General features: G+C 49.7%; 1 protein-coding gene across 1 annotated transcript in view; it reads right to left on the minus strand.

The window, feature by feature from the left end:
- Nucleotides 1-19,488, minus strand: part of NUP210 (nucleoporin 210) — a 111,781-nt gene extending 92,293 nt beyond the window's left edge. The window contains exon 1 of the mRNA XM_053599557.1: nt 19,183-19,488. Coding sequence (XP_053455532.1) covers nt 19,183-19,352 — 170 coding nt within the window. The 5' untranslated portion in view covers nt 19,353-19,488. The remainder of the gene's footprint in view (nt 1-19,182) is intronic.
- Nucleotides 19,489-19,841: the final 353 nt, after the last annotated feature.

Below are 19,841 nucleotides of genomic sequence, written 5' to 3' on the forward strand. Positions count from 1 at the left end.
GAGTGCCTGTGATGAGCGGTGAGAGGAGGAACCCATGGGAACACATCTCACACAAGCTCCGACAGCTCTGGAGTGTTAAACTTCACACACACACGTACATGCACACACCCCACCTGTGGAAACAAGACAACAACTTAGAAAATTTACGCAGACGAGAGGTGGCTGGGGGACATGACAAACACAGGTAGTGTGTAATACTGGGCTCAATCTGGGAACCACACGAGGCCCTTTGTGGGAAAACTGTGAAAGGCAAATAGTCCAGAGTCACGCACAGTGTCACCCTCGGTGTGAGCACAGAGCAGAGGGCTTGGGGGCTGTGACACTCGTCTGTGATACTGAGATGGTGGATACACATCAGCATACAGTTGTCCAAGCCCATAGAGCCTGCAGCACCACGAGTGAGGCCTCTGAACTCTGTGACGGTGACGAGGTAGGTCCACTGACTGCCACAAGCATGGTGACAGCGGGGGAGCCCGTGTGTGCTGGAGGGCCGGGTCTACAGGAACTCTCTGTCCTTTCCACTCACTTTTGCTGTGAACCTGAAACTACTCTTAAGAAGATTTTTTTCATTCCCCGCTCCCACTTTTGAGAAAGTGTGGTGTTTCTCATTCAGTGGCCTCTGGCTTTACCTCAGAGACAATGCCAAGAAATACAGATAAATCCTCTCCCTCTCCAAGTTGTAGTAACCGGATATCCTCCTCCCCACAACCCCAGCCCTTCCTTGGGCTGCCCCCGAGATGGCCCTGCGGCCTTCAGAGCCTGGCCGCAAACACCGTGGCTTTTATCTTTGCATCCCCTGAAGCAGGGCAATGCTGAGGATGGAGGGCCCTGTGCAACAGACATGTAACACGAACTACATTTTCATTTTCTAATTGCCATGCAAAAAAAAAAAAGGTGAAATTAACTTTAAAAAAATTTTTTTTAATTTTTTAAAAAGCATGTTAGGTGTGTAGCAAAATTGAGCAGAAAGCACAGAGTTCTCACGAGCCCCTGCCCCATGAATGCACAGTGGTCTACCTGGGGGATGGACAGTGGAGGAGCCCACAGGGGCATCCCCGCCACTCAATGCCCTTCACTTACATGGGGGTCTGGATGCACAGGTAACGTCCTGTAGCCACAGTATCCTTCACAATAGTTACACTGCCCTAAAGATCCTCTGTGCTAGGGGCGGCGCCTCTGGCTCAAAGGGGTAGGGCGCCGGCCCCCTATGCCAGAGGTGGCAGGTTCAAACCCAGCCCCAGCCAAAAAGAAAAAAAGATCCTCTGTGCTCTGCCTGTTCATCCTCATTTTTAAAAAAAATCCTTATTAAAAGGCCATTTTACAGTAACACGTTATTTTAATAATATGTGTTATTTACTCCAGTGCTTCCCAAATATAATTCAGACGTGGTACTGGCCGCATTTTAAGCACTCACAATCTCACAGTTTGGTCTCCGTTGACCGCCATAACAAAACACGATGAACAGGGTCTCATAGCAACAAAAATCTATCCCACACAGATCTGGAGGCTGGAAGTCCAAGACCGACCAGCCAACATACTGGGTGTCTGACGTGGGCTCACTCGGGTTCCTAGACGGCTATCTCCCCATGTCCTCACATGGTGGAGAGGAGAAGGGAGTTTTCTGGGTCCTCTTTTACACAAAGACACTAAGCCCATCCAGGAGGGCTCTGCCCTCATGACCTAATCACCTTTCCCAAAGGCTCCACCATCACCTTGGTTAAGAGGTTTCAACAAGAATTTGGAGAGACACAGACATCCCTTCATGTGGCAAGTGGCTCCATTGCTGGCCCAGCTCCGAGGCCTCCCCTCCTGGTAGAGAAGCCCAGTGGGAAACCTGGGGTCCCTGGGGATACCTCCTCACACCTGCAGAGCCCTCTGCTTGGGAGGTGGCAAGAGCTGAGCTCTCTTACAACCTTAGGGAAGTCCCTCCTCTTGTATTCAGGGCTGATAACAGAGCAAAAACTGTAGCTTGTAGTCTATAATAGACACACTCTTATTTGACAATGTGAATGTTACTTTCTTTGCATTATTATTATTGCTTAATATTTCCATGTAGCAACTGATTCCTTTTTTGAATGTATTTATGTTCATTCGTTCTTCACAAGGTTTTTGTTTCTAGTCCTTATGTTAAACATTGTTATTAAATTTTAAGTCTTTTTAATTTTGCGAAGGCAAAAAAATGAAAACCTAATAAACACATGTATATACAAAAATAAATTAATTAAAAAAAAAAAAAGAGCACTGTAGCCTGGAGATTAAGATAAAGCCTTTGCTGAACTCCAGCTGCCTGGGAAGTCCAGCTGGGCCAGCTAGGGAGGCCTCCACCCCCCTCAGTCTTGAATCCCTGCATCCCACTCACCCAGACTGGCTGGGCTGGAGCAGTGGAGTCAGGCTCTGTCTTCCAGGGAGCTGGGAGGACTGGAGGGCACTTTCTAACCAACAGAAGTGCTCCACACCCCTACCCAGTTCCTAGGGGTCTTTTCTCTGCTCAGGACCCTGCAACTAAAGGACAGACTCTCATGCCAACTGTCTACCAGAGAGTTTGAAACAATTGAAGCTGTTTTTTTCTGTTACCAGCACAGGAGTTCTTTTCAGTTAGCTAACTTCTTCTCAAACATTCTGAGCCAGCCCTAGCTTTGGGTGTACCTTTAAGGGGCATGAGAGAACCACAGAATCCACCAATTATGTGTCCTTATCAGAAAGGGAGGGCCCCCACCACCCACCCTTCCTCTCTGGGAGAATGCAGTACTAGAGAAAAAAAGCACAGTGGAAATTAAGAGATCAGAGGATTAAAAAGAGAAAAGTACTCCCCTGACTCAATGTGGAGACTGCCTGGGGAGAGGGGCGTGAAAACCAGGAGGACCCTGTGAAGGGGAATTCACTTTTACCTATAAGAATTTTATTTCTTTAAAAAACAAACAAACAAACAAACAAAAACAACAGACTGGAAACAAATATACACATTGTTACACAATGGTTAATTCTGATGGTAGAGATACAAGTATTCGTTACTTTTTTCCTGTGTTTATTTATTTATATTTTGAGACAGTCTCACTGTGTCACCCTCAGTAGAGTGCCATGACATCATAGCTCACACCAACCACAAACTCTTGGGCTTAAGCAATCCTGCTGCCTCAGCCTCCCAACTAGCTGGGACTACAGGCACCCACCACAACATCTGGCTTGTTTTTTTCTATTTTTAGTAGAGACGGGTCTCATTCTTGCTCAGGCTGGTCTTGAACTCCTGAGTTCAGACGATTCACCCATCTCAGCCTCCTAAAGTGCTAGTGCTCACAGACGTGAGCTACAGTGCCCTGCTTGTTCTAACTTTTAAATAAAAATACAGAAAAATCTCCATAGCTGGCCACCTCCCTCCACTGCCCACCTCCTTAAGTTGACCTAATTTTCATAGAGCAGATGTGAACCACATGTATGCATCAGTACAGTAGGGCCTAGTTCCTTATGTTGACCACTTCCATAGGCTGACCAGTTTGCTATATACAACTCCTGAGGCGGTCAGACTTACAGAGGTTCTACTCTCCCCTGCCCCTAACATTACATATACTTAAAGAACTACAGCTATGCCCTAATCTTACAGGTAGGTAAACTGAGCTCAGAAGGAAAAAGGGATTAGTTTAAGGGCATGCTGAGGGCTAGGCTGGGACACAGGTGTTCACAGCTCAAAGGTGGGCTGCTTTCTGCTGCTTCAGTCGCCTCCTACCCACACAGAAGCCCCCTTCCTGCTCTGAGCTATGTCTGCATCTCACAGCTCTCCAGGATGGGCCTTAGAAAGCCCTGCACAGGCCCCTGGAGAGCCAGGCTATCTCTTTCCTGGGCTGGGAAGCGGAGAGCTGGCCACCCATGTGCAATTCAGACATCTCTAATTCTAGGATCTGGGGAGAGAAGAATTACGTCTGCACGGAAGGAGAGCAGGTAATTCCTCACCCACCACAGACACAGAGGTTAATCAAACCGAGCCAGGCAGAGGGAGACAGGGAGTGCAGGGGGAGATAAGGGAGGCAAGAGCAGCCAGGAACAGATCATTTCTTGAGAACGCTGAGATATCCAGGGACAATTTGTTTTATGAAAAAGTAAAAGTGTGCTGGCAGAGCTGCGAAGGTTAATTTCACGTATCAAGTTGGCTGGGCCACAGGGTGACCAGCTATTTGGTCAAATGCTATCCTGGCTATTTCTCTCAGGATGTGTTTGGACGGGATAAGCATTTAAATTGGTGGACTGGGGAATGCAGTTGACCCTCCCAACATGGGTGGGCCTTGTCTAATCAGTTGAAGGCCTGCATGCACCAACAGGGCTGAGTACGGGAGAACCCCCACTCTGTGCCTGAGAGTCCGAGCCAGCATCCTCCTCCCTTCAGACTCATCTGCAACATCAGCCCTTTCAGGTCTCGCGTTTGCTGGCCGTTAGAGGGGGAAGCTAAACCTTCAGCTCTCCTGGGATTGCTGATTACCAGCCTTTATAATCATGCAAACCAATTCCTTATAATAGATCTCTCTCTCACACACGTACACCCAAATATACAGGTACGTAGGTGAGGTGTGTATAGGACATATACATCCAACAGACACGTCCTATTAGTTTCTTTGGAAAACTCTGACTCATCAAGGAGGGTCTAAGAGATGAGGAGGGCCACTGAGGAAAATGCCTACCGTGTGTTAAGTTCAGAGCCAAATACTTATCCATCAGATGACTTAACTCCTCTGATGGCCCTAGGGAGGCTCAGAGAGGTCAAGTGGTTTGCCCAAAGCCACACAGCTATAAGCAGCAGGGCAGTGATCACAACTAGGTCACAACTAGGTATTGGCAACTCCAGAGCAGCACTGACCACCACATGAGCATCCTCCCCGGGGTATAACACACACTGCACCAGAGAGGTTTAGATGGTTCACAAATGAAATATTTTTTAATTGACTCATTTATACAGTTTAATTATGACATATTCATTTCAAAGTGTTTCAGGGAAAACATACACCAAACTCATAAATGGGAATGTCAACGTTTTTAAAAAATGAGTCATTTTGAAGGAGATGTTAAGTAAATTCTGATATAGGTGGTACATAAAAAGACTGCATTTTGACAGTGGCACACAGTGACTATAGTTTGGGGAGCACAGCACTGCCCGGGACACCTCGGTGGGACATGGATCAAGGGAGGGATAGAAACCAAGCCCCGCACGCTGACCACGCCTTCGCTCTGGGGCGGGAGCTTTTACAAGCTATAGTCTCCCGGTGTTTTTGGATATTGGCAAAGGCAACCTCTAGCGTCAATGTCAGGAGGTTTAGAACACATACAGGCCTCTCTCTGTTTGGGTAGGACCCACCATGAGGAACTGCAGGAACACATATGGCCATGAAAGGCCCCGCCTGCTGTAGTCTGTGGGCTATATGCTCTCAGCAGGGCCAGAGAGGCAGGGCTCAAGCAGACAGGCACTAACTAGGCAGAGAAGGCAGAGTCTGCACACAGGCCTGAGCGGCTGAGACACTAACACTGTCTCCTGTCACCCCAGGAAGCCAGGTCCACGGCTCCACAGCCAAACAAACAGAACCTGGCTCACAAGGCTTTTCCCCTGTCCATCTCATTAGCTGCCACTTCTCAGAAAGGACACTTGCTCCTCCTGGGGTACATCTGTCCTTGCTCCCTGCATCTCAGCTGGTGGGCAGTGTGTTTGTCCCACCCTCCCACTCACTGATGCCCCCCAGGCATACAGGGCAGGCTCCACAGTCAGGAACGGCGTATCTGGCTTTCCCTGGGACCCCAGGACAAACAGTATAGTAGCACCCAGTGATGGGGCCACGGCTCACTCAGTTCTCTCATCTGTGGGTATCTGGTAGAAGGTGAAGATAGAAGGGTGCTGCCACTCAGCAGCTGTGTGACCCGAAGTGAATGGCTTAACCTCTCTGGCCCTCCAGAGCTTCAGCTGTGCGATGGGTATAAAAACAGTGTTTACTGCAAAGGGCTGGAGTGAATTAGATGGGATAGTAAATATAAAGCTCTTCTCACAGCTCTTAAATTTAGCAAAAAGGAGGCTCCCAAATGAAGGGGTTATGGTCCTGCAGTGTTCAGCATGAGTCTCTCTGCTTTTCAAAACAAAAAAAGCTTTTTTCAAAACAAAGCTGAGCACAGCGGAGCACACCAACAGTACCTGGCCGGCCCCCTGAGCAATGATATAAGACCTATTTCCTAAAAAAAAGAAAGAAGACAAGAGAGAAAAAGACAGAAGGAAAGGCATTCATCTTCTTGCCTACTGTGATCATTCCTGCTTGAACCTGCCCTACCTCATCCCTGAATGAAACCTTGTCCTGATACCCGGGGGTCAGGCCTTCTCTACCACCAATCACCTACATCCTCAGAGCCATCACAGGGTTAGGGGCCCCAAGGTCACACTAACAGCAAGACCCTGAGCCATGAGTCTAACCTCTGCTTGGAAGCCTCCTCCTCTCCACCCCACCCGCTTTCCTACCTCTGTTCCTCTCCCTACGCTGTTCCCTGTAGTTCACCTGCCCTTCTCACCTGCACTCAATCTGCCCAACCTCGCTGACTCATGGCAACTCTTCATTCCTCTCACCCACAGCACCACTGCTCTCCCTTGGGGTCTCGGACGCATTCCTTCATTTATTGAGACCATTTTTTATCGAGTCATTTGTGATGTTCCAGGCACTGTTTAGATGCCAGGGAAACAACAAGTACAAAACATGCATTAATCTCTACCTGAAGGAGGCTTGCATTTTAGTGGAAGGAAAACAAGAATAAACAAAATGAGCACACGAATGTGGGACTGTTAGATAAAAAAGGCTATGGAGAAGGAAAACAGGTAAGGGAAAGTCTGTAGTTTTCAGTGGGGTGCTCAGAGGAAGTGTTACAGAGGGTACCGTGTGAGCAGACCCTGATGGAAGGAGGGTATGAGCTCTTTACCATGAAGGAGTGATGAGTGTTCTTCATCTATGGGACTGTAACATGGTTTTTTTTTCCTTATTCTATATGGGGAATTAGTGATTAAAAAAATATATATATATCGAACCAACCTTGCATTCCTGGGATATACCCTACTTGGTCATGATAAATTATCTTTGTTAGTTTTCCAGATTGGATTAGCTAGTATCTTGTTAAGGAATCTTGTGTCCTGGGGGGGGGGGTGTTTTTCTTGTAACGTTTTCGTCAGGTTTGCAATCAGCCTAATATTGGCCTCATATAAAAGGAATTAGAAAATAATTGTTCCTTCTCTCTCCCCTAAGTCTTTAAAAGACCTGCATAGCTGGGAGAAGTGGCTCACACCTATAATCCCAACACTCTGGGAAGCCAAGGCAGGTGGATCGCTTGAGCGCAGGAGTTTGAGACCAGCTTGAGCAAGAGTGAGACCCTGCTCTACTAAAAATAAAAAAAATAGCCGAGCGTTGTGGCGAGCACCTGTAGTCCCAGCTACTTGGGAGGCTGATACAGGAGGATCATTTGGGCCCAAGAGTTTGAGGTTGCTGTGAGCTATGATGCCGAAACACTCTACCCATAGTGACAGAGTGACACTCTGTATCAAAATTAATTAATTAAAAGACTTGTATAATTTCTTCCTGAAATGTTTCATAGAATAAACAGGTAAGGCCACTTGGGCTTAGAGTTTTCTTTATGAAAAGATTTTTAATTACCAACTTAATTTTACCAATGTACCAAGTGGAACAGAAGGCATGGGGGGCTGCATGCCTTTCCAAGTGTTTTCAGAACCATCCCAAAAGTTGCCTTCAGCAGGCAGGTCAGATGGGACCCCTGCCAGCTGTTGAAACTGAGCTCAGCGGCTGTCACAAGGCTACACTGCCTCCTCTAATCTCAAAGTCCTCCCAGGTCGCCCAGCTGCCCTGTAATCCCTAGGTCTGTAGGTACCCCCTGTCCTCCCCCAGGAATTCAGTGAGTAGGCAAACACTGACTCACGAGTGTCATTCCCATTGGGGACATGTGCTGTCTAGCCTCCCCACTCACCTCTCTCAGTAACAGCACCCAACTTTTCTGTGGGTACCTGCCTGCTGTGGTGTGAATGTCTGTGTACCTCTCAAAATTCATATGTTGCATCCCCACCCCCAAAGCGACAGTGTTGGGAGGTAGGGCCCTTGAGAAGTGATAAAGTCATGGAAGCAGAGCCCTCAAGGAATGGCTGTGTTTCTTTTCTTTTTCTTTTTTCTTTTTTGTAGAGATAGAGTCTCATTTTGTCGCCCTCAGTAGAGTGCTGTAGCATCACAGCTCACAGCAACCTCCAGCTCTTGGGCTTAGGCGAGTCTCTTGCCTCAGCCTCCTGAGTAGCTGGGACCACAGGTGCCCACCACAATGCCCGGCTATTTTTTGTTGCAGCTGGGACCCGGTTCGAACCCGCCACCCTCGGTATATGGGGCTGGCACCCTACTCACTGAGTCACAGGCGCCACCCGGCTGAGTTTCTTTATAATAGAGGCCCCAGAGAGCACAGGCCTCAGCCTGTGCTGAGGACACAGCAAGAAGGGGAAAGCACCCCCCGGAAGAGGCCACACTAAACCTGGCCATACTGGCACCAACCTCAGACCTCCAGCCTCCAGAAACTGTGAGAGTTAAGTGTTGCTGTTTGTAAGCCATCAGCTATGACACAGATTAACCATCCCTAATCCAAAAGTCCAAAATCTGAAATCTGAAAACTTTTCGAGCACCAACATAACACCATGCATGCAAAATGAAACACATGAGTACTTAACACAAACTCTGCTGCACGCACAAAATTATTTAAATTATTATATTAAATTACCTCCAGTCTATGTATAATGAGACATAAATAAATTTCACATTTAGACTTGGGTCCCATCCCCAAGATATCTCATTTTATATATGTAAATATTTCAAGATCCAAAAATATATGAATACCTGAAACTTCTGGTCCCAAGCATTTTGGATAAGGGCTACTCGACCTGTTACTCTGTTAGGGCAGCTGGGTTGGACCAAGACACCACCTCATCCTGCTCTCAGCACAGGAGGCCCTAGGGACTCACACCTGCTCCAAACGGAGAGAGGCCCATGACTGATGGAGCCGGGCCCATGACTGATGGAGCCGGGCCCATCAGAGCCATGTGTATCCATCCACGGATGGGCCTTCAGACTCGAGCACGCACCTGAGGTGAGTCCCCTGGGAGCTGTGGATGATGTCCCACTAGACTGGCACCTGGGAGTCTGTGGGGCTGGAGCTCTCATTGTGCTTGCCCAGCGAGTACTTGGCCAAAGCCAAGACACAGGACTGAAGAACCAGCCCTGGTGACATCACATTAGCCCCTGTGACTGAATGCCTGAAAGAAATTATGCCTGGTGTTTCCATTTTATAGGCCAAAACAACACGCCTTTGTTTCATTTAAACCAGCAGTTCTCAACCTGTGGATAGTGACCACCCCACCCCCGCTTTTTTTGCAGCTTTTGGCCAGGGCTGGGTTTGAACCTGCCACCTCTGGCATATAGGGCCAGCACCCCACCCCTTTAAGCTACAGGCACCGCCCAGTCGTGACCCCCTTTTAACTGTATTAAAGGTTCACGGCATTAGGAAGGTTGAGAACCACTGATTTAAACCATTTGGGTTTGGGTTTCCTGTAATATATAGTTAAAAGAGTCTTGATGGATATAACCCACCCCCCCAACCCGACAATTTCTTCAGCGATCACTGTCTTATTTCATCCAGACCAGTGGTACTGTATTTAAAAACAACAGCAACTTCTATTTATTCCACACTTTACACTGTGTGGAATCAAACACATCATTCGCCTCCCAGCAATCCTATTAAAACCCCATTTGATAGATAAGGACCCTTCCCATGGATGTTAAGTGACCTGCCCAAGGCCACATCCCTGGAAAAGGGCCTTGGTGAAGTCCGAGTCTGGACCCCTGGTCTGGACACTGTCCTGCTAACTGGCGCAGGTGCACACTGAGTTCAGAATGAGGCCACAGGAGAGGCCGGGCTCCCAGCCCCCACCAGAAGATGGCCTTAGTCTCTGCCTGATCAGCCCCCATCACTACATGTATCCTTAATACTGCTTTTAACTTTTATTATATATATATTCTTTTCATTTTCTATTTTTGAGACAGTCTCACTCTGTTGCCCTACGTAGAGTGCCATGGCATCATTGCAGCTCACAGCAACCTCAAACTCTTGGACTTGAGCGATCCTCCTGCCTCATCCTCCCGTGTAGCTGGGACTATAGGTGACCACCATAACACCTGGCTAGTATTTTTCTATTTTTAGTAGAAACGGGGTCTCATTCTTGCTCAGACTACTCTCAAACTCCTGAGCTCAAGCAATCCACCCGCCTTGACCTCCCAGAGTGCTAGGATTACAGGTGTGTGAGCCACCATCACCAGCCCTTAATATTGCTTTTTAAAGGTGTCATTGATGTTTTAAAACTCTGCCACAGCAGACTGAGTAAACCAACCACCAGCTCAGAAGTGTCTGCAACTTTCCTCAGGGACATAGGCAGCTGGATAAAAAGTCAAGGACCTGCTTTTGAACTGGGCTCTGCCACAAAGTGGCTCTGAGGCTCCTCATCTCAGGCTCCTCATTGGTAGAACAGGTAGCCATTCAAATCAAAGGGGTTTTTGTTTGTTCATATTCAGGATTAAGTGGGGAATAATATCCACAGAGTTTGGCAGAAAAATTGCTTCCACTATGTCGGTTCCCTCTGGCCACCATCTGCACATGCTGTTAAGCGTTGGAAGCCCCAACCTCCGGGCCTGCAGCCTCCAGCCAGCAGGGCAGCTGCCTGGACACCTGAACCTTTCAGTAGCCCGCCCTGCTCTTGGGCTCTCGCTGTGGGCTACCTGACTGAGTCCACTCATCCCAAGGTGCCACCTGGATTCATTTCCTAGTTTTTCCTTTTAAATTGATTCTTCTTTACAAAAAAAGTATTTTAAAAGGAAACTTTGTGCACTAGCATAAATAGAAAATGTACTGTTGGCCATCCACCCTGATGAATCAGAATAGTATTTCTAGATTCCAAGAGGACCTGCAGCTACCCACACAAGCCTAAGCCCACTGCCCGCTCTCTGGGAAGACAAGAATACTAAAGAGTGCTAGCAAAAGTAGGACGGTGGCAGCTAGGGGCAGTGGGGAGGAGGAAACAGGAAGTTACTAAATGGGTACAGAGTTTCAGTTCGGGTGGATGAAGAGTTCTGGAGACAGGTGGTGGTGATGGTCTCGTGACAACGTGAATGTACTTAATGCCACTGAATTCTACACCTAAAAATGGTTAAGGAGGTAAACTATATGTGATATCTATTTTACCATAATTGAAAAATTTAAAAAATACTTAAACGCCATTTTTGTACCAGAAGAAAACTTTTATTTTGAGGAAATCTAAAGCATCGACTGAATTTTGAGAGAGTGACTCTCTCCCAGTTCTGCTGTTGTGTAAGACAGAAGAAGCCACTGCCTTTGAGGGCAACGCGCCCACCCCTCATAACGCGGGACAAGGAGGTGGGCAGAGGACAGGGGAACCCAGATGCCGCGGAGGGGCAGGCCAGAAAGCAACAGTGGAAAAAAAGGAGAAGTGAGAGTTGCACCAAGAACAGGGATGGGTGGGGGTGTGGATGACACAGCCCACCACCCTCCATCCACCTGCAGGGTCGGCCCCCCCAGTGCACAGAGGCAGAGTCTGCAGAGCAGAAGCTACCTCGAGGGGCTACTGGCCTGGGCAGAGCAGGGAACCCACAAAGGAAGCAGGAAGAAAACAAGCAGGCTCCAGGTCGACAGATACTCAAGTCAACAGATACTTCCTGGCACTTCCCTGCTATGGGTCTGGTGCAGGCAGTTGTGCAAGGCCCGTGCTGCCCTCGGGGAGCCACAGCTGCAGGCAGCCCAAGGGACTGGGGGGCCTCAGGGAGAGCAAGGCCCAGAGAACCAGGCCCAGCCTAACCCCACCCAGTCCCTGACCTGGCAATCCCCTTCCTGTCTCCTAACCACAGCCCACAAGCTCCCACGTGGGCCCACCCAGCCAACCTCTCTAACCTCCCCTTCCTGCAACCCCTGCCATCACCAAATGTGCCTCCTTTGTGCTTTTCTGTTCAGCTTAGCCTCTTTTCAGGGCCTGTGCACCTGCTGTTCCCTCCAGCTAGATCCTTCTCAGGTCCCAGTTCAACTCCAAAGAGGCTTATCCTGACCACACTACCGAAAAAGCACCCCATCTCCTGGGTCTTGATCTCAGGATGCCGTCACAGACTTATTCCTACATTAAATGCATCCACCAATTTCATCTGAGTGAATAATTTAACTCTGCTCCTTCCCTATCACATCCCTGGACCTCAAATAATTCCTGCTCACAGTAGGAGTCAGAGATAAGTCATGTCACCTGTTTATTTTACATCTCTCCAGCTTTCATCCTGAAACACACGTGGTCCACCATGCCTGTCTCCCAGGACACTCCGGGAGGACAGGTCTTCACATTGTGCCCTCCTGAGCCTACAAGAGCCCTGGCATCTCCACCCTACCCTCTAACTGCCAAGAATAACACCAGATAGGAGCCCAGGTGACATCATACTGATATAGGATTCCACCACTCAGGGCTGGATAGGGAGTCCCCCCACCCCCCATTCTCTAGGCCTAGGTAAGCTCAGAACACACCCTCTGGGCTCTAACAAGATCAAGAACAAAGCAGCCTGAGATGGTTTTTTGGGTGGTTCCATCTTGAATAGGGAGCACACACGCTTATCCCTTCTCAGAGACAAAAACTGTAAAGACCTGATAACCTTGCCCTAGTGGAGGAAGAACTACGTTTATTCTTTTGTTAATACACTCATTAACCTTGAAAAGATGTTTTTCCACCTACCAAGTCCTGGCCAAATGTAATTCTCAAGACCTAATATCCCTAGATAAAGAGCCCACGTAGAGACTCCTCAGTTCAGTGCTTTCCCCCTTCCAGAAACTCTGGTGCTTTTTACTTCTTCTGTATTCCTTTCTGTCTAATAAAAATCCTATCTTTTTATTAGATAGGTGCCTGTGGCTCAGTGCGTAGGGCACCAGCCCCATATACCGAGGGTGGCGGGTTCGAACCTGGCCCTGGCCAAACTGTAAGAACAAAAAAAAAATAGCCAGGCTTGTGGCAGGCACCTGTAGTCCCAGGTACTCGGGAGGCTGAGGCAAGAGAACCGCCTAAGCCCAAGAGCTGGAGGTTGTTATAAGCTGTGAAGCCACAGCACTCTACCGAGGGCAACAAAGTGAGACTCTGCACTGATCTGTAGTCTGTGGGTTCATTCCTCAAATCCCTGAGACAAGGGCCTACTAAAGAGCAAAATTCTGGTATCAATGCTAGGCCAAAGCCTCTGTATGATTCTAAGGCCCCTGGCAGAAGAAAGCAGGAAAGAGACTGATGTAGGTAAGTTAATAATGAAGTGTGCACACAAATAGGGTGAACTCTCGGCTAAGGGAGCAGAAGTACAGGAACGGGGCTGGGAAAGGCCGAATGAACAGGTGCAGAAGGTGCAGGTTGGTGGGCCCCAGTTGAGTGAAACTCACTTTTTTGGTTGCGTTTTTACTTTGTAATCCTCCCTCCCTTCCTTTTTTTTTTTTTGAGACAAAGTCTTATTCTGTCACCCTGGGTAGATGCCATGGTATCATCATAGCTCACAGCAACCTCAAACTCCTGAGCTCAAATAATCCTCCTGCCTCAGTTTTCTTTTAGTAGAGATGGGGTCTCACTCTTGCTCAGGCTGGTTTCAAACTCCTGAGCTCAAGCAATATACCTGCTCTAGCCTCCCAGTGTGCTGGGATTACAGGTATGAACCATCCTGCCCAACAACTTTTTAACTTGGGGCCAGTTTCCCTTAGGCCCTATTGCCTCACGTGTCCATTTTCTAGCACATGAAGTACCTCTGCCCTGCGGGCCTGGAGTCCTCAAGTCCAGCAGAAAGCAGAAGGGTTGCATGACACCCTGAGTTGGCTCAGAATGCAGAAGGGTGTCCGGAAGAACCAGAGCAAACCTTCCCTCCCAGCTTTCCTCCCCAAGCCCTCAAGAAGGGCCTGCAAGGTGACTCCCTGCTGTTTCCTGCTACTGGGGCTGGCAGAGGGACCTGATGTCCATATCCAAGGGTGGTACTGGCATATGCCCTCCCATAGTCAATGGTCAGTAAAGTCAGAGGAACTGTGGGGTCTTTCATGCCCTACTGATTTCCCAATGGTCATCTGAGCTGCCTGAGACCAGCACACTCTGAGAACAAGTTCCACTGTGTGGTCCCATTCCCTTCCTGGTCCAGAAAGGGCTCCCATTTGCCTGCCCCACAATCCTTACACGAACAGCCAAGAAGTGCCCCAGACCATATAAGAGGGGGTACACCCTGGTGCAGGATGGGGCAAACATGCCAGGCAGCTCCAGGGTACCCAGGAAACATTTTCAGGGCAAAGAAGGGAAAGTCTAACCTCAGCTCAACACCAAGGTGACGTGCGTGCTGTATCTGGTTACTTTTTACCTGGCAGGTCCATACCAACCCACCACCTCAGGCAAAGGGAATCCTATAGCTCATAATTTACAACAATTTATAAGGTGCTCACTTTCCTTGCCTTAGGAAGGAAAACCTACAGTGTAATACATCTTCCAGAGGGTCATGTGGGTCCGCCCACCCGAGAGGGCATCCTTGCTCATCTTCCCCTCCCTAACCACCAACAGAAAAGAACCCAAATTCTATAAAACAATTTAAAGAAGGCTATTCTGATCTGAGTATGGGTGACCATGGCCCAGACAGCCATGATCAAGAAGCCGTGAGCAAGTGGGTTACAGTCTGGCTTTTACATTGCAAAGAGATAAAGGTAATTACAGGTAAAATCATGAGTCAATACACTGAAGGTACAGGTTTGGTCTGAAAAGGTGAGACCTCCCAAAGGTGGTGGTGGTGGGATTACAGGTTACAGGTGGATTTAAAGATTCTTTCATTTGGGGCAGTGCCTGTGGCTCAAAGGAGTAGAGCGCCGGCCCCATATGCCGGAGGTGGCAGGATCAAACCCAGCCCCAGCTAAAAACTGCAAAAAAAAAGAAAAAATTCTTTCATTTGTAAAATGGTTAAAGAAGTAAAACTTTGCCTAAAGGATTGGAATGTTAAAAGATAAGGACGTCTGTAGTCAGACAGTCATAAAGACATCCGTGGAGTAAACTGAGGACCTGTGTGGAGAGATTCAAGCTTTGTCTTCCATAGCCCTAGACCTGTTCATCAATTACAAAGCAGGTCTCCAAGACTGGAGGGGAGGCGGGTGTAACCTCCCTTCTCACAGCCAGCCACTCAGCTTTAGATTATTCCTAGGTCCCCTTGGCCAAGAAAGAGTCCCTCCGACAGCTGGGGGCTGAAGATTTTATTTTAGTTCACACCTTCTTTCCGGAGGAGTGCCTTCTTATAAACCACACTCCTGTCTCAGGCTCTCCTTGAGGGAAGCTCACACAAGGGCAGCTCACCGGCGACTCCAGAACACCCTGGGACTCCAACTGCAGGGAAGGTACACAGGATGACACAACATCTAGCCGGCAGAATGGCGCTCAGACACTGAAAACTCAGCAACTTAGAAACATACACGGGCTTCAACATGAGCTGGTGGTTGGTGGGAGGAGGAGGTTACTGAGTGGCCCCTATAACCAGGTTTGAGGCACTGTAAGAAAGGAGTTCCGAGGGGAAATATGAGTAAAAAAGAACCCAAATGCTGGCTGTGACTGTGTAACAGTCCAAGGATTATGACATGCTTTCTTTTTCTCCTCTATTCTCCCAGTCTCCTACATACAGTCATTTTGTATATAAAAAGATATACAAAACAATTTTCCCTTTAAAAACAATGATGCAGACTTCATGGAGCACTTTCAACAATGCAAACTATCTAAAAGCAATTAGGAACTTGTCACACCACCAGCAACACTGACCAGGTGCAACTGTAGGGATTTCAATTAGAGTCTGGCAAATTACCCAAAGGCTGCAAGTCTCAATGTCTAATGGGGTGGACAGGGAGGTCCCAGCAGCTTCTGCTCCAACTTGGTCTCCATCACCACCCTACATGAATTTGCATAGACCACTTCCCTCTCCGAGGCTCAGACTTTCCCACCTAAAACACAAGTAGTTTAGATTGGATGGCATCTACAGTTCTAATGCAGGGATAAGGCAAAAAGGATTTTGACCTGTATGAGACTCTAGCTACCCTGAACAAGGAAGTCACCAGCATGTGGCCGGCCCAGGACCACCTGAGGATGCCCTTACCTTTCTATGGCAACCGTTTACGACAAACATTTACGGCCTGACCACAAGACAATGCTGGTCATATATGGCTGTTTCCTACTGGGTTTTTTGAACATTTAAAAACATTACCATTGCCCCATAAGGGGGTCCCTCCTGCTCAGGAAAGACCTTTACTCTGTTTGTGGGTAGGGCCTGTTGTCTTATCTCTGTCTCAGTAAACTTTCTGTCTCTACTTGGCTTGCTCTCAAATTCTTTCTACCATGAAGTAAAAAGGCCATTTGGTGATTCCAGGGGGCTTTCCACCCCTCACTGGAATGCCCCCTCGATCAGTCCCCTTGACCCTAAAACTGTCCAATTTTGGTGCTATTAAATCAAGAAATAGAAAAGGTAAACTTGAACCCATCAGCTCAGACATGCAGTGATTTCAATAAACTTGGAAGGTGGCAGCAAATTCAAAAGATGAACCCAAAGCCCTGCAGCATCAGGCAGAGTTTTAGTTCGTTTTTCAACTCAGAGACTTAACAATGAACTCCTTGGATGAAAAGCTTATTTTCCTCCCAGGTTTAGATGACTACAGATATATATCTGCAATATATATCTATATGCAAACTCAAAATAATCTCCCAAGAAGATTCTTCAACACTAGAGCAATAGATGGCTACACTAGCAACAGCACTACTAAAAATAAAGAAAACATTTTTTTTTTTTTTTTGAGACATGGCCTCACTCTGTTGCCCAGGCTTAAGTGTAGTGGTGCCAGCCTAACTCACAGCAACCTTAAACTCCCAGGTTCAAGTGATCCTCCTACCTCAGCCTCCCCAAGTAGCTGGGACTACAAGCACTTGCCACAATGCCTGGCTAAATTTTTATTGCAGTTTTTTTGTTTTGTTTTTTTTGGCTGGGGCCGGGTTTGAATCCACCACTTCCAGTACATGGGGCTGGTGCCCTATCAGTTAAATTTTTATATTTCTTTATAGAGATGGAGGTCTCACTCTCGCTCAGGCTGGTCTTAAATTCAAGCAATCTTCCAGCCCTGGCCTCCTAGAGTACTGGGATTACAGGCGTGAACCACCTCTCCTTCCTGATCTTAAAGGAAACATGACCTCATTGATGCAATATTTTCCTGTGAAGTTAAGGGCAAATCATAATCACCAACACCTCTTAGAAGACAGTTAAGATGACCACTCACACATTTGCAAGAAAAACTATGAATGAGACCCTAAAGTTATGAGAAGCTTAGCACTTCTCTGCTGTATCAGAGATTCGGAATGTCTTTTCCCTTCCTCCTACCAAGTAAATTAAAATCCACTAACATCCATCAGCTTTTCCCAGAAAAGAAAATGCAGTTTGGGGAAAAAAGTGTTGTTATTTTAGAAAAAATAGCACAGCTACTTTACAATCTCAGAGGAAGTGGCACAGAAATACATCCAAAGGGATTCACTTGAAGCCAGCTGTTTTTAATAATCAGCTTCCTCTTTCTTGCCCATATATTAAGAGACAAAACAATTTCAATAAGAGAATGATCATACATCTCCTCTGAAGTATTAACTAACAGCTGTTCTTCCACAGAAGACAAGGCCTTGGACCAGGAAACAGAAAACCTAGAACCCAAATTCAGTCTCTCTTATCCAGCCAGAAATAAGTGCATAAAACACTCAGCCCTCAATGCAATGGGTGACACAGCACATCTTTATTTCAGGAGGCAGACTTTCAAAAAGTAAATAGGAGCGAGGCAAGCAAGCAACAGAGAATGCTGGCCTGAGCCCTGGGCACAGGGCTTACACACAGACTAGCGTGCAGACAGACGGGAAACACACTTTGGCTACCTACTGTGGTCCCATCTTGTTAGCCTCAACCTTGACCAAGCCTTGAAGACAGACAGATAAAGGGAGTTGCACGCGTGTGCGCGTGTGTCCTGGAAGGTGGAAGGCTCCGGAGGCCACCTTCTTTCCACCCCTAGCAAGGCTGGCGCTGTGAGGCCTTGGCTGTGGCCCGGTCACAACTGCCCGACAAAGAGCAGAAGCTCCGGTCTTCTCGTCTGCAAAAGGGGGGCTGGAGCATCTCCACAGGAAGGGCAGAGGCCTCTAGTATCAGTAGCTGCTGCGGTTCCACAGGTCACATTCCACGCCGTCCCCCCACCAAGGAAAAATCCCCAGTCCCCGGGGAACGCGGAGGGAAGACGAAGAAAAGCAACTCTGAGCATAAGGCCGACCCCACCCTGGGCAAACTGAGGCGACCCTCCAGCCATTCCCTTGCCTGGACCCCGATGGTTTCCTCCTAAAACCCTTTCATCCCAGGTTTACGCTCCTCCTCGTCCTCCACGGACGCTTCCACGCCTCTCCACAAAGCCGGTTCCCACGCCTGTCCGGCTCCAGGGATGAGACCCGGGGCCCTGGACAAACTGGAGAAACGGGGGCCTCCGGGGCCCTGACCATCTGCTCCCTGGAGCCCTGGACAGAGGGGAAGTGAGACCACAGGGCCCCCGGCTCCGGGCCCAGCCGCCCTCTCCCAGCACTGGTTCTGACGACCGGATGCCAAGGTCCGGCCTGTCCTTCGCTGGGCCCAAGGCAGCGCCGCACGCCTCCCGGGGCCCCTCCTTCCGCACCGCCCCCGCACGCACAGGTCGCGGCCCGCCGGGCCGGGGCCACATCTCCTCCCGCCATAGCGGCGTGGAGGCCCGGGAGGCGCCATGCGCACTGGCAGCGACCTGCGTGCTCGCCGCCCGGTCACTCACGCGCGACCAGCTGCCCCCGCCGCGGCGGCCGGGCGCCCAGCGAGAGCGAGCCGCGCACCTGCTCGCCCCGCCGACCTCCCCGCGCCTGCCCGGGCCTGCAGGCCGCGCGCGCGCCGGGACCGGGACGCTGGCCGAGGCCGTCCTCCCCCGGCCGGGCGCACCTGCAGCGCGCGCGCCCGGCCTCCCGGTGCGTGAAGGCCGAGCCCTGCCCGCGAGCACCCCCGCTCCCGGCCCGGCCGCACGCCTCACCAGCGGTAGCAGCCCTCCGAGGCCTCCAGCGTGAAGTTCACGCGCGTGGCCCGCGTGAAGGGCAACAGCACTTTGGGGATATTGAGCTTGGCCACCGCGGCGTCAGGGCCCAGCGCCAGCAGCATCACGAGCGCGAGCAGCGGCGGCGGCTCCCGGCCCCGCGCAGCCATCCCAGCCGCGCTTCACCTCAGGCGACCCAGCGCCGGCCGCCCGCGCGCTCCCCCTCGCGCCCTGGGTCCCCGCCCGAGCGCGCCGGGCCAGCAGGTGATAAGCGCGGGAGGGAGAGGGGCGGGGCGTGGGCCGCAGCCTCCAGCGGGGCTCCAACTGGGACCGAGCGCGGGAACTGAGGGGGCCGAGCTCCGGGTGACCCCACCCCGGGCCCCAGCCGGCGCGCTCGGGACACAGGGTGGGGGTGTGGGGCGCGTGCTCGGGCCCCGGAGACGAGGGAGAAGCGACCGGGTGCGCGCCCGCGTGGAGAGAGGCTGAGCGCACGGCCGCAGGGTACCCGTAGACAGCGCGCGGAGCCCCGCTCAGTTTGCGGGGTGCACGCTCATCCCCAGGGCTTTTAGAAACTCCCCGCCGGTCCTGGACTCCAGCAGGGACCCTTCTAGGTGTCCCGCAGCATTCTCCGCCCTGTTCTGCGCCTCTTTGGTAGTGGA

This window comes from Nycticebus coucang, chromosome 8, assembly GCF_027406575.1.
Source record: "Nycticebus coucang isolate mNycCou1 chromosome 8, mNycCou1.pri, whole genome shotgun sequence".
Classification (NCBI taxonomy): Eukaryota; Metazoa; Chordata; class Mammalia; order Primates; family Lorisidae; genus Nycticebus; species Nycticebus coucang.